The sequence below is a fragment of the Cryptomeria japonica genome, chromosome 4 (genome assembly GCF_030272615.1).
Source record: "Cryptomeria japonica chromosome 4, Sugi_1.0, whole genome shotgun sequence".
Lineage (NCBI taxonomy): Eukaryota > Viridiplantae > Streptophyta > Pinopsida > Cupressales > Cupressaceae > Cryptomeria > Cryptomeria japonica.
In genome coordinates, this window is record NC_081408.1 from 598,781,559 (window position 1) to 598,801,949 (window position 20,391).

The 20,391-nt window shown below is 36.8% G+C and overlaps 1 protein-coding gene across 1 annotated transcript in view; it reads right to left on the reverse strand.

The window, feature by feature from the left end:
• Positions 1–267: 267 nt before the first annotated feature.
• Positions 268–20,391, reverse strand: part of LOC131040316 (subtilisin-like protease SBT3) — a 45,660-nt gene continuing 25,536 nt past the window's right edge. Inside the window, exon 4 of the mRNA XM_059219301.1 lies at positions 268–414. Coding sequence (XP_059075284.1) covers positions 268–414 — 147 coding nt within the window. The remainder of the gene's footprint in view (positions 415–20,391) is intronic.

Sequence of the window (20,391 nt, forward strand, 5' to 3'; positions counted from 1 at the left end):
TTTTGAAAAAGGCGATCAAAAAATAAAAAAATATATAAAAAATAATTTTTTTTTTTTGGGGGGGTCCACAGACCCCCACCCCAGTGACCCCGCAGTACTCTACAGGTTGCAGGTTGCAGGGCTGTACCGGTGCTGTCGCCCCGTACTCTCCTCGGCCACCGCAGCTCCAGAGCCTCCCGCCGCCGCCGTGCACCTCTCGCCAGTACCCCCTCGATCGCCATTGTTGCCGGTTCACATTGCCGGCTGCCCTACTCCGCACACCGCCGACTACCCAACTACACCGCCGCGCCTCCAGTCTGTGCCGTAGGCACCCGACCTTCGGCAACCACCTCGCCGCCGGCACCCAACCTCAGGTGACCTTGCACCTTCTGCCACGTGGTCTTTGGGACCCAGCCACGTGACGCACACACGTCCCTGCCTGTGTGCCCAGTCACTGCCACATCAGCAGCCCAGTCACCGCCACATCAGCAGCGAAATCACCGCGCCACGTCAGTAGTTCGTACGGTACGGATGCCATGCAGGGAGATGACATTTTTGTGATAGCCAGACAGGTATCAAATTTAAGCCTGTCATTTGCTGATGTCAGCGCCACATCAGTAGACTTTTGAAATTTTTTGACCCCCTCTTCATTGAGCTTTTCAGTTTTGCAGTTTGACTTTGAAAGGCCATATCTTGCTCCTTTTTGCTCCTTTTTTGGTGCAATTTTTTTTGAAATGGGCTAAAATTTCATGATCTTCATAGTGGTGTGGTTATTTTCTGATTTTTGTGCATAGGTTTTTCGAAATTTTTGGATTCTCTCAGCTGTACCTGTCTAATCCTCAATTTTGCAACTTCAAAGGCCTCGTTTGAGCTCATACGACCTCCTTTTCAGGTGCCATTTTTTTTGAAAGTGCATGTTTTTTCTTCTAATTTCATAATATATGATCAAATTTTAGATATTTTGAGTGGAAGTTGTACTTTCAGATATTGGTCTTATTTGGCCTATTAGGTACTTATAAAGTGCTTGGATCTTAGTTTAGATCTCTTGCATTATTAGTTTGAGTCTCTTTTGGCCTTATTGAGGCAGTTGTAAAATTGTAATCAGAAGCCCACTTTGCCATTTTTTGCAAGTGGCCCATTGTATACGCACTAAGTATAAAGTGCCAAATCATCACTTTTGGGGGGGTTCTTTGATTGAGTGAATTTGGGGGGGTGTCTTGTGTGATTGTGCCTCTCTTTGTGCTCTTTCATTTTTGTTGCAATGAGTCCTCATAAATTTCCTCCTTTAACTCCACATAATTATGCATCATGGAAAATTAAAGTATGGAGTAAATTAATGGAAAAGGGTCTCACGCATTACATAGATGGAACAATAGCAGCACCACCTAATCCTAAGGCTGATTCTAATGCTTAGTTAGAATGGCTCACAAAGAATTGCATGGCTCTTGGAACTTTGTGCAAGTATGTATCAGATGACCTCATCTTTCATATTGAAAAGTGTACTACAATCAAAGATGCTTGGGATATGCTTCAGAAATTGTATGGTCAAGTTGATGAAATTAGAGGCTATAAGATTGACAATGAGCTCACCAACTTGGATCCCAAGAGTTTTGATACAATCCAAGATTATGTCACCAAAGCAAATGAGCTAAGAGCAAAGCTTAAGGATTGTGGAATTGACAAAAAGGATGCTCAGTTGATATTCAACTTGTTGGACAAGCTTGCACCAGAATATACAACATTTGTGTCTAGCTTCCAAACTCATCGTTTGACAGTGGGGAGTTCCTATGTTATGCCTTCATTTGATGCTTTCACAGAAATGTTGGTATTGGAACAATCTAATTTGTTGAACATGGGGCTTCTCAAGTCTTCAAAGTCCAAGGCTTTGGTGGCTAATCAAGGGAATCAAGGAAATCAAGGCAAAGATTCCAACAAGAAGAAGAAGCAATCCAAGTCTAAGCCACACCAGGAAAAAGGACAATCATCCTCTCCATCACAAGGTGATTTTTCATCCTCTTCCAAGAAGGGGACACCACCTAAGAAGGATAAACCAACTTGTGCATATTGCAAGAAGTATGGTCATGATGAGCATCGATGCCACACAAAGCAAGTTGATGAGTTAACTAATCTTCTTAAGAAAAACAACATCAACTTGCCATCCGCCTACACAAAGAAGGATTCATCTCCTTCCTCTTCCTCACAGTCTAAGGGAAAAGGGCAAGCATTTGTGGCTACAATAGGTTCTTCACAGCAGTGGATACTTGACTCGGGTGCCTCATATCACATGGGTTCTACAAAGGAGCAGTTTTCTTCATTGGAGCCATCTAAAGTACCTCACATTTACATAGGAGATGATACACAAGTAGAGGTTGAAGGGAAATGTTCAATTGACATGGATGATGGAACATTTTAGAATGTTCTCTATGTTCCTAACTTGTCTACCAACCTTCTCTCTATCTACCAAATCACTCACTATGGAAATGGGAAAAAGGTTGAGTTTACACCAGATTTAGTTGTGGTAAAGGAACTTGATAATGATGCCTTGGTAGCAGTGGGACAAGTCAATGACAACTCAAGGCTTTATTCATTCTCCCACTTTGTGCCAAGTTCACCTTCTAGGGCCTTGCTTACTCATTCAAACTCAGAAAGTAAGCTATGGCATGAGCGGTTTGGTCGCCTCAACTACCGCTATCTTCAGCAGCTCAGCACTTAAGACATGGTCATAGGTCTACCTCGAATCAATTTTTCAGAGGGTGTATGTTCAAGGTGTTCCATGGGCAAGCATCTCGAGGAGAAGTTTGATAAGGGGAAAGCTTGGAGAGCTTTGGAAGTTCTTCAACTTATTCACAGCGATGTAGCAGGTCCATTTCCAACACCTTCATTTAGTAAGGCCCACTATGTCCTCACCTTCATTGATGACTACTCGCGCTTCACTTGGGTTTACTTTCTTATTCATAAGAGTGAAGTATTTGACAGATTTCAGGATTTCAAGACTCGTGTGGAGAAGCAATTAGGGAAAGTGGTCAAGATTCTTCGTACAGATAATGGAAGGGAATATGTGAACAAAAAACTTGAGGATTTTTGTACATTTGAGGGGATTGATCTTCAACATTCTATTGCATACACTCCACAGTAGAACGGAGTTGTAGAACACAAGAATAGAACTCTCAAAGAAATGGCTAGTTGTATGATACATGCACGTTCTCTTGATCCCACTTTTTGGGCAGAGGCTATCAGTTGTGCCACACACATCCAGAATCGGGTTCCTCACAAAGCTTTGCAAGCTATTACTCCTTTTGAGGCTTGGGCTGGTAGGAAACTGATTGTGAGACATTTCAGAGTCTTTGGGTGTCTAGCATGGGCTCACATACCTCCGCAGAAACGCAAGGCATTGGAACCTCAGAATCGGCCTTGCATATTTGTTGGATATCCTGAGGGTGTTAAGGCATATAGATTGATGGATCCTGAGACACATGAGGTGTTCATTGAGAGGAGTGTTCACTTTGAGGAAAGCTCTCCTAGCTTAGCCTCTCTACCTCCTCCACCTTCCTCAATTGTGGATAGTGATGTTAGTGATTCAGATGATGAGACTCCTACAACTCCGACTCGCAGGGTTACACCTTCACAGGGTCCACTTGTAGTTGAGGAGCCTCATTCTCCACCTCCACCTAGACCTCGTTGGGCTCAATAGACACTTGAGTCCATGGGTTCTCTTGTTGGGGATCCTTCAGATACATGGAGAACTCGATCACAGCATCAGGATCTACCACATGCATTCATTGCTACCGCTTTCGATCCATAGACATTTCGGGAAGCATCAAGGGTTTCTGAGTGGGACGATGCTATGGAGGAAGAGTATAGTTCCTTGATGAGGAACAACACCTGGGATTTAGTCCATCTCCCTAAGGAGAGAAAGATGGTTTGATGTAAGTGGATCTATCAGACCAAGTTTGCAGGGGATGGTAGTGTGGATAAGTATAAGGCTCAGCTTGTTGTGAAAGGTTTCTCTTTGGTTGCAGGTGTTGACTATACTGAGACCTTTGCACCCATAGCCAAGATGAACTCCATTCGTTTGACACTTGCTATTGCTGTAGCTCATGGTTGGGCTGTACATCAGATGGATGTGAAGAGTGCTTTTCTTCATGGTGATCTTGATGAGGAGATTTATATGGAGCAGCCACAAGGTTTCATCCAGGATACTTCCTTGGTTTGCAGACTAAGGAAATCTCTCTATGGCCTTAAGCAGGCCCCCCAAGGCTTGGTACGCCAAGATGGATTCCTTTCTTCTCTCCCCAGGGTTCACCAGGTGTCATTTCGATCCAAATGTCTACATTTTGTGATAGGATGACTCTCACTTGATACTTGTGCTCTATGTTGATGACTTGATCATTACAGGGAGTACTTCATCCATCATTAGTAGGGTCAAATCTGCTTTGCATGACAGATTTTCTATGACGGACTTGGGTCTTTTGCACTACTTTCTCAGGATAGAGATTTCACAATCACCTTCCGGGATTACACTATCATAGCCCAAGTATGCTCTTGATCTACTTGCATGCTTTCATATGGCTGATTGTAAGCCTGCCTCAACTCCCTTTCTTTCAGGAGTCAAGCTTGAGGCTCAATGTTCTTCTCCACCAGTTGATGCCACTTTGTATCGTCAGCTTGTGGGTAGTCTCATCTACTTGACCCATACACGCCTTGATATTTCATTTGCAGTTGGCATGGTTTCCCGCTTCATGCAGGAACCACATGAGCTTCATTGGAAAGCCGCCAAACACATCCTTCATTACATCTAGGGTACACATCACTATGGGATTCACTATGTAGCAGGCACAAGACTTCGCTTGGTTGGTTACACAAACTCCGATTGGGCTGGCGATCTCGATGATCGTAAGTCTACTTCCGGTTACAGTTTTCACCTTGGTTCGGGCCCCATTTGTTGGCAGAGCAAGAAGCAACATGCTATTGCTCTCTCTTCGACTGAGACTGAGTATCAAGGCACTGTTAACGTGGTAACTGAGACCATTTGGCTCCAACAGATTCTCATAGAGTTTGGATTCACCACTCCACGGTCGACAGTTCTACATTGTGACAATCAGAGTGCTATTGCAATCTCGAAGAACCCGGTCCAGCACTAGCGGACCAAACACATCGAGATTCATATGCACTATATCCGAGAGCTCATTCAGGAGTAGGTCATTGATTTGCAGTATTGTCCTACAGTGGAGCAGGTTGCTGACATATTCACCAAACCTTTCATCGAGAGCAATTTCTAGCAGTTGTGAGCTCTCTTGGGGGTGCGGGATGTGTCATTAGGGGGGATCAGCTGACTTCTCCTTCCTCTCTTATGGGGGGGACTTTTTCCTCTTTGAGGTTTTGTCCTTCTTCTTTGAGAGTCTTTTGTACATTCATCTCTCTTTTGGGGGGAAGTTTTTTTCCCACTGGGTTTTCTCCTTTTCTCCGTTTGTGAGAGAATGCATTGCATGGTTTTGCTTGCATTTGCATATTGTACATGGGTACCTATCATGGCCTAGTAGCTGGGACCCATCTTGCATTGTTGACTTGAGTCTTCATTCCCCTAAGTTGCACTTAAGGGGGGGTGTTGGTGTAAATAAATATTCATTTTGGATATTATTACACTTTACTTAAGTTAACTTAGGATAATGCATCTCTTCGTAGTTTGGATTTGAGACACTTAGAGAAGTGTGCACATAGGGATAGAGCTTGTAAGAGAAATTCCACCTTTTGTGGTCTTATTTTGCTATTACACTCCACATTCGGTGGGTCATCCACCTCTTGTGGAATATTATATTATTTCTCCTACCTACCCCTAGTATTTCTTACCTACCCTTGTTTCTCATTGAGCCACATGTCATAATTGTGTGCTCGTACATCCATATGGCTTTGCCTATATAAGCAGGCCTATATTCATTGTATTGGTTAATCCAATTGATCATTTGCATATTGATGAGAATACAGTTTTGTTCTTGTCATTCTATTGTCTCTCTTTTTATGCTTTTCATTGTGCCCTTGATCTTGGCAAAAATCCTACAAATTTAATTAATTTTAGGTGTCTACACAATTCATGCTCCTTTATAATTTGAAGAGTCAATAATTATTTTTTCAAAAATTACTAGTTTTTCTCTCCATTTAAGCATCTAGTTCCCTCTTATTTTTAAAATGGAAGCCAAGTCTTGATGAATGAAGATTTTATCACTGAAACACTTTAAAATATACTCTTGAAGCTTCAAAATATACAAAGATTGAAAAATAAGGACATAAAAATAAAATATATTAATTGTGATGCAATTTCTCGTGAGCCCAGATGCTCTTGCATCAAAATTACTTCCAAACTTGACACATTATTATTTTTTAAATGAAAAGGAAATTTGTCAAAAAAAACTTGTGAGTTAGCTAAGATTTGTCTATAAGACAAAATCACAATATGGCTTATACTAACATATACACATAATACAAACATTCCATATATGGATATAAACACACTCATTAGAAAGATTCCCAAACAAACAAGATATGTTATAAGCACCACTTCAAGAGTACCATAGATCAAGAGTACCATTTTTGCTGACAAGTTAAACTTGGAAAATTTGAAACATTTCAACCTTGATGCACAGTCAGGTTCCAATGCAAGATCTAAGGCAAATGATTTTGATCCCATGTACATCATAAGTAAAGGAAAGATAATTGGATTTATTTGATAAAACATGTATCAATTCACATCTACATTAGAAGACAAATCTTCTTCCTAGGCTACAATATCAATTTAAAATGTGCATTACACTATTAGAAATAAAGCATAAATTTGTTCATGATTCATGGTCATTTTTTTCTTAATAGAATAAATCATACAACTCCATATGAGTGAAATTATATAATATAGCTCACCCAATCCAAAAAAATAAACATAATTAAAAAAAATTGATACAAATAAGACTAGGGGGTCTTATCAAACTACCCAATCTTGTAGCCTTAATATCCCATCAAAATTTTATATGGAAAAAAAATCTAAAGCTTATCTTTATTTCAACATTCATTCAACAAGAGATAAAATTCAAAAAATTTACAATGACTCTAGGAACTTCACACCTACAAGTTTTCAAAGCTTCAAGCCTTTGCATCTTCATGGCTCGACTCCTTATTTGAAGTAAAATATTTTTGTTTATCCTACAACTCTCATGGTTTTCTTGAACACCACAAACAAACTTGTAAATTCTTCTTTCTCTTCTTCTATCTTTGTCCTCTTGGCAAGATAATTGTTTGCACTCTTCTCTGGAGCAATTCTCTAGAGAAACTTGCAAGTGCTTTCTCCAACCTTGCTTTTATTGGTTGTTGCTTCTTATCACCATTGAAGGCTAAATTTATAGATAATATAAACCTTTTGATACATCACAAAGAGGAACCCAAATCTGACCATTCATTTCCCTCCAATTATCTCTTGAAATTCCTTTGTTTATACTCAAAATTACTCATTAAATGCTCAAAAATATGAAAAATAAGATTAAAGTACTATACCCAATGAATTTTTGTTGTATATTCCTTTAAAAAATGAATAAAAATATAAACGAAGTTGTGCTCCGGAAACATTGTTCCAAATGAAAGAACTAGAGAGTAAATCTTTATTAGTAAGAAAGATGTAGCTACTGGCATTATTAAGGTATTTAGCAGTAATAATTTTCGTCCAGTCCTTAGCACCTTCAATCAACTGCCACCCAATTTTAGAAATTAAGGCCCTTTTAAAGAGTTTGAGCTTTCTTATACCAAGCCCACGTTCACTAATGAAACTATAAACTTTGTCCCAAGCAATAAGATATAGTCTTTTTTTTTTCTTTAGTACCCATCCAAAGGAAACATTTTTCATTTTTTTCAATCTTATCAGCAACAGATCCAGGCATCTTAAAAAGAGAGAGGTAGTAGACTACCTGATGTTTTGTAGGTAGGATTTGACCAATTGGATTTTACAAGACAAGCTTAGCAATTTTCCTTTCCAACCAACCAACTTCTTTTGAAATCTTTCAATGATACCATTCCCAAAGAGAATGGTGGGGGATTTATAAATGAGAGGCAACCCTAGATAGAAATCAGGTAAGGAGGTAGCCTCACAGGCCAAAATTCTTGTGATTTTAGCCTAAAGGTCATGGTGAACATTCATAAAGAACAACTTTCTCTTCTCATGATTAATATGTTGACCCAATATCATAGCATAATTCTCAAGGATCTCCTTCCAACCAAATTGGCCTTCAATATTTAGGCTTCTCCAAAGATGATTGTGTCATCCACAAACTGTTGATGAGATATAGGGTCCATAGTAGAGGTCGCTTTGATACCTTTTAGTCTTCTAGTCCTTTTAAGTCTTTCAATATTTCTCCCTAAGACTTCAACAACAATAATGAAAAGGTAGGGGGAAAGAGGGTCCCCTTGACAAAGACCCCTGCCACAGGAGAAGTGACTGCTAGGAGATCCATTAACCGAAATCGAGAACATCGGGGTGGTAACACACTATGGTAACCTAGCGTTTCGACATAACTCTTGATAGGCATAACATTAGAATCAACAATATGTGCAATGCCACGTAGTCTATCAATTCCATTATTATCACTTTGAATCATGCGCTTAAGGCCTTCAATTAATGGAAGAGCTTCACTATTAGGGTATTCTTGGGACATCCATTGCTGAAAGTTATCAAATTGATTGTCCAATGTGGAAAGTTGATCTATAGAGACCCAGTTAAAGCTTCTTCTTCATCATGGGATTCATCAATGGGGTGAATAGGCACATGATAACTGTGGGAAGAATTAGCACGATCCTCATTAAAGAAGTCACCCAAATTAGGCTCCATCTCCTTAGTAATTAAACCTTTGGAGGCCTTAATTCTAATGCTTTGTCTAACGGGGATCGTATAGGTAGGACTAATAGTGGTAAAACTCATGCACTAGAGGGAAAATTTGAATTTTGAATTTGGAACAAAGCTTACAAAATTGAGTAATGCAAAATGAAAGAAAATAATGATTACACAATTTGAACTTTGTTGGAGAAAGAGAATGACACAATTTCCAAAAATGAAAGGAAATTGGAATTTTAAAATTAGGGCCAAGGAAATACCACTTAATTTTAAAATCAAAATTTTTAAAATCAGGGCAGATTATAATTAACCTCTTAATTTTAAATTTTTTCTTGAAATTTGAAATGTTGAATTTTGGAGGTATTTCCGATTCTAGAGAGATAAAAAATCGACAAAATCAGCCAATCTTTTGGATTTAGGCTAACTTAAATACAGTCATAACAGTCTCCCAAAATTTCAGGAAAAAAGTTGAGGACTGTGGCAGGAACGCACATGGTTCGACCAACTTTTTAAAATTTTTTTAGGGACGAATATATTACAATGATTTCAAAGATAACCCTAAAAAATTGGCGAATTTTATGATTTCTAGATGGGCGAAATGAAGGTTCAAATGTAAAAATGGGATCCTATTAGGGTTTTGAAGAAAACGAGGAATTGAATTGCAAATTTGAAAAAGGTCAAACCTAATGGATAGGGACACCTTGGAAAATGTTTAGAAATCTGAATTTAAATGAAAGCGATTGAAATTTGCACAAAATTAATTAAATTTAAAAATTAGGGTTTTATGACCACTTAATTTTGAAATTTGAATTTTGGGAAAAATGAGGGAAATTGAAAATTTGAATTTTAGGAATGAAAACAAGTTCGAGAACAATCACAAATCTGAAAATTAAATGGAAATCCAATTTTTGCACAAGTTCAAGATGATTATTGAAAATTAGGGTTTTAACAAGTAATTGCTTAATTTTGTAAATTTGATTTGCAAATTGAACAAGACAATGAGGAAATTGAATTTGACAAACAAAATAATTTTCAGATCTAAGATAACCACAAGCAATATTTACGAATCACAAGTTCAATTTTATTTTTAAAAACTAGGGTTTTTTAATGATTTAACCACTAAGTTTGCAGAAATTTGAAACTTGCAAATGGAAAATATGCAATTTTGTTCAAATGAAAGCATGCAAGACGCCAAGTTCACAAAAATGTAATGTTACCTGTAGACACCTAAAATTGTCCTGTCTAATTAAATAAATATTCTTATTTATTTAATTATTTTAAGCCTAAATCTTCTATTAATTGAATAAATCTTTATTTATTTAATTAATTCATTTATCCTTTTCTAGCCTTATTTTCTTATTTAAATAAATACATTTATTTATTTAAATTGTCCTTTTCCTAAATTAAACAAATACTTTTGTTTATTTAATTGATCCCACTTATTCTATTAATTAAATATATATTTTTTATTTAATTAATTCATTAGCCTTTTCTACACATGACACATGTCATTCATCTCTTAATTCCTACACTACCTACCCTCTCATTATTTTCTTATTTCTTCTACCTACCCTATAATCCTAGCCGACCATTTATCTTTTACACCTCTTAATCTTATCCCTCCATTTCTTACAGTGTCTTCTATATAAGGAGATGCTTCCTTCATTATCAACTCCTCAACTAGCATTCAAACTTTTATATGTGATCAAGCCTACTTGCAACCACATTTCCGTTCTTTATTGAGCTCTTGTGCACACATAAAATCTGAGAGCAAATATATCAAGGAAGATTAATGGAGATAGGAAGAATGGAGATTCAAAACCTATTGGACATGTGATGGTATAATCTTTGTGATTTTTGTTGATTTGCATTGTCTTAGGTAATCTTCATATGTTATGGTGGGACTTTGTTGTTGTTAGGCTAGGGTTTCATGGTTGAATCTATTTTAGTCTTTCAATATTGTTGTTTCCATTTTTACCATAAACATTTTGGCACACCCGGTGGGACTCTTGTCCCTTTTGCATTTAACATCTTTTGTTGCAGATTTTGTGTATTTGAAGTTGCAGATCTGACATTTTTGACAATATTTGGACTTTTTGCATCTACGCATTCTAGAACCAAGTTTTTTTCTTTTCTGCCGCGTTTGTGAACCTTTGATTCGTGTTTGTGTTTTTGATAGTATTTTCATTTTCCAGATTGTAGGCTTTCATTATAGGCATGCCTGTGGGCGATTTAATCGCGTTTGTGATCATTTTAACCGTGTCTGTGTCCTGCGGGATTTTCTATTTTTTCTCTTTTTATAGAAATGCATCTATGAGGTGTTAAAACGTGTCTGTATTATGAAACCGCGTCTGTGTAGGGCAGAATTGCGTCCGTGTTTTCAATTTTTTTTTTTTCCTCAGTTAGGGTTTTCATTTTTGTCATTTTGTCTTGCAATTAATGTTTCAGATGTGGTTTATTTGAGATAATATCTTGTGATCTATCTAACAAAGAGGTGTAGCTTGTCTTTGAAGCAAATCATGTGTTGAAGACCCCTATTTTTCACAAAGTGTTTTGAGATTTTGTTAAAATAAACCTAACTTGTTTGCTTGCAGGAAGGGGTAATCATTTGAAACAACCCAAACTACTGACAAATATTTGTTGCAAGATCTTGGCAAGGGTTTTCTCTTGATTTTCATAGATTAGCAAACACTTCAATTGGTGCACTAAAATTGAACCGGTGTCTTTTGTGTCTTGAGCAATAGGCTCTTTGTGTTTAATCTTTAGAGGGCCTGCCTCCCCATGTGGTCATTAGGACTACTAGTGAGGAGGGAACGACCCAAGTGGTAGTGAGGAAAATGCACCTCTTTCAAACCACTATAAATAACTGTATCCATGGTGAAAGCCATGGGTAACGTGTGCTGATTAGTTCATACTGACACTATGTCTCCCCATAAAACCATTTGATCAAATTTATTTGATCAATAGTAGGGCGTAACCCCTATCGGTTGGGAGCTTTTTGTATTTACAGAGCTGAAAGTGCCGCATGTATGGCCACACGAGCGGATGCCCTTACTAGCACCTTTTTGTTTTAGAAAGCCAAAATCCTTCTAGTTTTTGGGGCAGGAGGTCGGACCTCTAGAGCGGCCCACACACATACGATTCTTAGTAGAGATACAAAGTTCACCATGAGGAGTTTTCATGGGGACTGGTGCTTGGCTGCCCCGAAGAAGTGAGTGCCGAAGGTGGAGCTAGTGGGGTCAAGCATCTAAGTATCCACTTTGAATAGCCTAGCCTCGGGGGAAACCCCATGTGGGATCAACAACTATTGTCCTGGCCAACTATAAGAATTGTGCTTGTCTTCTTTTAATCATTCAAACATTCAAGATCAAACATCAAAACATTGTGTCTTTTGTGTCTTCAATTGTATGCAAAACATTTTTACATCAAAAAACACACTTTCTTTTGAGTCATTTTGATTCTAAACACCTGCAAACATTGAGTCCTCATCAACATTGTGTCCTCTTGTTATGAAAAATAGTAAATTTTTTTTTTCAGATTTGGTCAAAACAAACAACTTCATAAATTGGAAAAATTGCACTCAGATTCTGGAAACACGTTTGTGTTTGACAGAAACACATTTATGTCCTATAATCATGTCTGTGTAGGACAAAAATGCGTCTGTGTTATCATAGAAAATTGCATTCACAAAATCTTAGAAATGCATCTATGCAGTATCTAATCACGTCTATGTTGGGTAACCGTGTCTATGAAGTATACAGGAACGTCTGTGTTCAGTATTGGGAAAATTTACAGTCCAGCAAACAAGAGCAATCAGTTTCAGATTTCTTGAGCTTCCTAGGTTATTTCTCTGAGTTTTCATCTAGCATTCAACCTATTTTTGGGTCTCACAAAGTTCATCATTGCTTTACACCTTTCATTACATTCACATTTGTCTAAACTTGATTCAAAAGGTCACTTTCTTGTCCCCATCTTGCTTTGTCAACATAATACATACAACAACATTTTGCTAAGTGGTCCCTCATCAAGGTATATCACCTTAGGTCTCATTTGGTCTTACTTAGAGTCAAGGTCAACTTGCCTCATCAAGAGATCTATCATCTCTTTGGAAGCCACACATACTCTACTACATACGTACTTGGTCTTACACTTTGGACATTGCAAGTACACCTTAGATTCATTTACATTCCACCCAACTCTTGGTCTTCCATGCTCTTTCCATTTTCATCTATTCTCACACATATTGGTCAAGACCTAGTTCATGGTTGAAACCCGTTCCCAAAAATCTAGGAGGGAAGCTAAAGAGGCTCAAGAGTCTACAAACATGAGTGGCTACGAGTATGACAACAATATATTTTTCAATTCTGATCATACCATATTACCTGACATGGATATCTATAGAAACATTCAGAATGTTGAGAACATGGATAATAGAAACAACAATGATGCACAAAATGACAATGTGGATAACATTTCAGTACATTCAACAGAAGTGGAATACTCTATCATGGATTCCCATTTTAATAGATTGGTTGAAGAAATCATGTGAAGAGATAGACAATATTTCCTGCAAGTGATGGCACAAAGTGGAGCTAAGATACCTCATGATTTTGACATGTCCCAAATAGTGGAAAATTGACCTACTTAAGAAAGTCAACTCAACATAGATCAAAGGAGACCTCATAGTGGAGGTACTAGAGGACCACGTTTCATGCTCGAGTCACCATTATCCTTGTTTCAAAAACCTAAGATCCCAAATACACATGGTCAAGCTTATGATACTCATGAAAGAACATCTCATGAACAACTCCATCTACGCAAACCTTTATGGAAATCTTATGTAGAAAAATACACTCAATCACATACCAATGCTAAGGACCAACCTCCAAAACAATTGGATATCCAGAGGCATGTTCAAAATTTGGACATAAGAAAATCTCGTGTCGAATTTGGGGACACTACACAAGAACAAACTCATGACATGCCTGTAGAATATGATATACCTAGATTGAAGCCGATATTCTATTCCTCATTATGACTCTATACCAAGTGGTCCCTATACACAGTATCATTATAGACCTCCTCCATATGAGCATGTTTACAATCAATACCATCCATATATGCAATATCCTCCTCTTCCACCTAGTGGCTCAGGCATGGGATATGGTCAAAGAAGTCGGTCCCCACCCCAAAAAAATTTGGAACAACAGAGAAAGGACTTACAGAAGAAGATGGAGGACATCAATACACCAAAATTATCTTACATAATGAGAGATATATGTCCCTATCCATTTGATAAAAGCATTCCAATGCCTCCATTTCCTACACATTTTGTAACACCAAAGTTTGATAAGTACAGAGGAAAAGGAGACCCTAAGGCACGTATAAGATAGTTTTTCATAGCTTGCTTTGAGGTAGCAGCAGAAGAAACATACTTGATGAGATTGTTCCCACAAAGCTTAGGTGATCAAGCTATGGAATGGTTCTCCCAACTTCCACTTGGAATTAAGTCATGGGGTGATCTAGCAGAGGCTTTCATACAATATTTCTCATATAACATAGAGATAGATATATTAGTTACCACTTTGTGCAATACCAAACAGGAAGATGGGGAGTCATTTTCATCATTCTTACAAAGATGGAGGAATTTAGCCAGCAAATGCTCTTGTGAGATTCCACAAAAACAAATGGTAGAGATGTTTACACAAGATGTCAACAGAGAAATTGGTTATGACTTGAGGAAATCTTGTTTGTCTACTTTCAAGGATGTCATTGAAAAAGGATTGGCAATAGAGAAGGTCTTAATTGAGCAAGGAATCATCAAGATATTGAAAGAAAATAAAGAGGATTTTAAAGGAAAGGACAAGCCACAATTTTGGAACAAGAACAAGAACATAGTAAATGATGGCGTTGTTGATGCTAACATAAAGAGACCAAAAATCATTCTTTCAGGGTCAAGTTATTCTACAAACAACTAAGTAAATACTCAAGGAACTTCAAAACCATGAAGGAAATACACCCCATTGGGAGAACTACTTGAGTCAGCTTTTAGGAAGCTAGTGTCAAACAAGATAATAACAATTCCAGACAATCCTCCATATGAGCCAAATATCAAACCAAATTGGTGGAATGGCGATGAGTACTGCGAGTATCATAAGAGCAAGGGACATAAAACTGGAAATTGTGATCGCTTGAAGAACATTATACAAGATCTTATTGATAGAGGTGACATTGAGATCGAAGGACATACATCTAATCAAGAACATGAGATGTTTAAGGAACCATTCCCTAAACATGACAAAGGAAAAGCCAAAGCCACAGATGAGCAAGCTAACTATACCAAAGTGTCCTATAACTATGATTCAACTGTTAATCACATTTCGATGGACAACTATGTTTCTACTATTATCATAAAGGACAAAATGCCTGAAAGTTCTACCCCAAGAGCCAAAGTTGTCCTAAAAGGCATTGGAACTTCTTCTGAATCTACCTCTGAATGTAATGTCACAACTCGTCGAGGTAAGGTCCCCTTGCAAGGTGCTCCAGCTAAAACCACCGCTTCCTCAGCAACCAAACCTGAGTACGACCTAGTAGAACAATTAGGGAAGACGCCTGCGCTTATCTCCATTCTTGAGATTTTATGCATATCCCCCGCACATAAAGCCATCCTTGATAAAGCTTTGAGAGAAACCTTTGTACCCACTGATCTGAACATGAACTAGTTTCAAGACATGGTGGGATATCTTTTTGTTCCACATTCTCTTACATTCACCGAAGCATCCTACACATTCTAAGCATTCTAGCATTCAAACTTTCATATGAGATCAAGCTATCAACCACATTTCCATTCTTTGTTGAGCTCTTGTGCACACATAAAATCTGAGAGAAAATATATCAAGCAAGATCAATGGAGATAGGAAGAATGAAGATTCAAATCCTAGTGGACATGTGATGGTATAATATTTTCGATTTTTGTTGATTTGCATTGTCTTAGGTAATCTTCATATGTTATGGTGGATCTTTGTTGTTGTTAGGCTAGGGTTTTGTGGTTGAATCTATTTTAGTCTTTCAATATTGTTGTTTCCATTTTTACCATAAACATTACCAAAATGTATTGGTGGGTGAAGAATGTGTGAAGAGGAAAACTACCCTTTCCCTCCAAGGAGAGATGAGAGTTTCACTAAAAATTTCCCTTGAAACACTTTTCACCCAATTACATTGGAAGAGGAGAGAAAAATTCACTAGATTCAACCTCCAAAGATAAAGATAGAATTCTGAGTGAAATGTGAATTATAAGTTGATCCCCTCTTTCTATTTGAAATGGAAAGGAATTGATTGAATTATGTAGTGCAAAAGTGACAAAGAACTGATTATAAATTGAGATCGGAGTATGTGATGAAGTTGTGCACTTGGATCAGGAAGTAATATGTTGAGACGAAGTCACCCTATGAATTTGAGGAAAAATTGCCCAGACCATGGCGGGAATGTACATGGTCCTCTGAAAAATCCGTGAAATGAAAAGGGTTTTTCCGCTTTTGCAAATAAAGCCCTAATATGAAAGTACAGCTACGCACCTACAACCTACACACATAAAAGAGAGGAAAATGGGTTGAGATTGGGGGTTTGCCTTCAGGTCAAACCCCAGTTTTGGAATAAACCAAGTAATGAAAGAAAGTACTTGCAAAAGGATGTAAATGAAAGACTGAAATGCAAATCACCTCAAGGGAGGTTGTGATAGAAATGTTGATAGAAATGCCTGTGTGGAATTGAATATTGGAATAAATCTCCTCTTCAATGGTTGAATCCTTGACTTGAATGCAACACCTAGCCTTGAAGGGGGACTTGAGATGCTCAATACTTGAAAGGGATGCTTGAATGCTCTTGAATGCTCTTGAATGCTTGATCGCTTATGCCACTTGACCAACTTATCCAAATTCACCCCATGCAAATGAGAGGACAAATGCCCCTTAAATACATGTCAATAAATTTGATTTTCGTCACAGGCCAACATCAGGGGAGTTTTCCCGCTCACTACACAAAGTACAATGAATGCTTGGTAGAGGTCCTTCCCCAAAATAGGGCAGGGACAGGGGTGCCAAGCCCCTGTCCTGGGAGGACAAGGGCACCACGTCCCTGTCCAAGGGGGGACAGGGGTACCATGCCCCTATCCTGCCCTTTTTCCCAAGGTAGAATGTAGACAAGGTGGTGCGGAGGCCAAGGAAGAAGCAAATTTTGAGGGTTGAGTAGTCTCTAGTCTCTAGTCTCTGATCAGGCTAGGGGATTCGATCTCGTGTGCGTGAGGACCCATCAACATTTTGGGGCTAGAGGATTCGAACTTGAAAATTGCTAGTGTCGCAATTTTATGACACTACAATTCTCTTACAAGTGCTATACATATAAGAAACATTCATCTGAGATATTTCTCACATAAAAATTAAATTTCTATCACAACCTAGTCAACTTGAAACATTATCTTTCGAGAGAGAAATAATATATTTAAATCATAAATGTATACAATTTTTTATGCTATTTATTACATTTTTTAGTTATATTTCAATCACTTCAACTTAAGGGAGGCTCCAAGTAAGCATGATAATAATATGAATGCGAACATACTTCTCTCCACCCGAAAAATATGGTGCATAAAGTCATATAAGGATCTCACCATCACTAAAGCAAGAGGAATATCAATAATCTAGTTTCAATATTTGGATATTGTAAGACCAACGAAATGATAGAAAAGGTGATAGGGATTAGAATCACCATAAATAAAATGGATGGATTGGTCCCATTCTCATCCCACAAACAACATAAGGGCACTCTTTCTCTTCAACACACATACAAGCATAAATTTTATCCTCTTAATGAGATTCATGGATACAAGAATTTTCTCCTCCTTCAAGTTTCCATATTTTCAAATCGTCTTCCACTCCCTACCCTAAATGCTCTTCAAAAAAGAATAATTTTATATAATGAAGAATAAATTGCAAAAGTCTAAAATGAATGGTTTCAAGGGTATTCCATGTCACACATAGACACATGGAACACTACATAAGTTTAACCAAATTCCTTACATATCACGAATATAAGTCATGAGATTGCACACCCAAATAACTTGGGTGTGTGTGCCTTCCATGAAAAAATAATTGGCCAAACCACTATTCACATCTCTATTAATACTAGTCTTTTAAATGGGATGGTAGATACTATTCGTTTAGCCCCTTCAAATCACGACTTAAAGGAATACCTTACTCCTAGGAGTCCAGCAATGTATAAACCATAAAAAAAGTAAACATTTTTTGTCACTTATAAAATTGGATAAAATTACAAATCTATATTTGTCTAATTTACATAATATGAAAAGACATTAAACTTTATATTATCATTAAACATTATATTATCAGACACAAAAATCATAGCTAATCATGAGGGTTTTAATTAATAAATTTTAATCACTCATGGCCAAGATAATTGATTCACCCTTAAAGTCTTAGTTTTTGTTAGGCTAAGGTGTCTATTTCTCTACGATACATATTGTTAAAATTCACATTGTTGACAATGTGAAGTGATTAAATGATAAGGTCTTGATGATTCTTTCATTATTCAATTGATAGTTGTTCCTTATTGCAAAGATCAATAAATCCATACACATAGCTAAAACAAAGTATAGTTATATATTTTATTTATCAATGATTCAATTAAATTCACAACCATTAGAAATGTAATTCAATGTAAACTCAAACATCAATAACAAATTACCAACCTCATAGGTTGGTATGTTCATATGTTGTATATAACATTATACAAATAGACAATATCTAATTCTAAAATTAAACTTGTAAAATAAAATATTCTTATTTAATCAAAATATGATAATTTAATGAATTAAGTTTAAAATTCCATTGAGCCAAAACATAATCATGTGTAGTCTTACTATAACAAAAAAAAACAAAAAAAAAAATCTAATAAAGCACTTTATCCATAAGACAAAAACCATATGCTCCCATTTAAAATCACCATTCATGTTTAAACTATTTTTAATATATAAATATTTTCAAATTATGTCCATAAAATTTAACCTTCTGATATCACAAGTATTAAGCATCACTTGATCACTAATGAGTCATATTATTAGAATAATTTGTAGTTTAAGATTCATCTTCCAATTTAAGGGTGGTGCGGAGGCCAAGGAAGAAGCAAATTTTGAGGGTTGAGTAGTCTCTAGTCTCTAGTCTCTGATCAGGCTAGGGGATTCGATCTCGCGTGCGTGAGGACCCATCACAATTTTGGGGCTAGGGGATTCGAACTTGAAAATTGCTAGTGTCGCAATTTTATGACACTACAATTCTCTTACAAGTGCTATACATATAAGAAACATTCATCTGAGATATTTCTCACATAAAAATTAAATTTCTATCACAACCTAGTCAACTTGAAACATTATCTTTCGAGAGAGAAATAATATATTTAAATCATAAATGTATACAATTTTTTATGCTATTTATTACATTTTTTAGTTATATTTCAATCACTTCAACTTAAGGGAGGCTCCAAGTAAGCATGATAATAATATCAATGTGAACATACTTCTCTCCACCCGAAAAATATGGTGCATAAAGTCATATAAGGATCTCACCATCACTAAAGCAAGAGGAATATCAATAATCTAGTTTCAATATTTGAATATTGTAAGACCAACGAAATGATAGAAAAGGTGATAGGGATTAGAATCACCATAAATAAAATGGATGGATTGGTCCCATTCTCATCCCACAAACAACATAAGGGCACTCTTTCTCTTCAACACACATACAAGCATAAATTTTATCCTCTTAATGAGATTCATGGATACAAGAATTTTCTCCTCCTTCAAGTTTCCATATTTTCAAATCGTCTTCCACTCCCTACCCTAAATGCTCTTCAAAAAAGAATAATTTTATATAATGAAGAATAAATTGCAAAAGTCTAAAATGAATGGTTTCAAGGGTATTCCATGTCACACAGACACATGGAACACTACATAAGTTTAACCAAATTCCTTACGTATCACGAATATAAGTCATGAGATTGCACACCCAAATAACTTGGGTGTGTATGCCTTCCATGAAAAAATAATTGGCCAAACCACTATTCACATCTCTATTAATACTAGTCTTTTAAATGGGATGGTAGATACTATTCCTTTAGCCCCTTAAAATCACGACTTAAAGGAATACCTTACTCCTAGGAGTCCAGGAATGTATAAACCATAAAAAAATTAAACATTTTTTGTCACTTATAAAATTGGATAAAATTACAAATCTATATTTGTCTAATTTACATAATATGAAAAGACATTAAACTTTATATTATCATTAAACATTATATTATCAGACATAAAAATCATAGCTAAGTATGAGGGTTTTAATTAATAAATTTTAATCACTCATGGCCAAGATAATTGATTCACCCTTAAAGTCTTAGTTTTTGTTAGGCTAAGGTGTCTATTTCTCTACGATACATATTGTTAAAATTCACGTTGTTGACAATGTGAAGTGATTAAATGATAA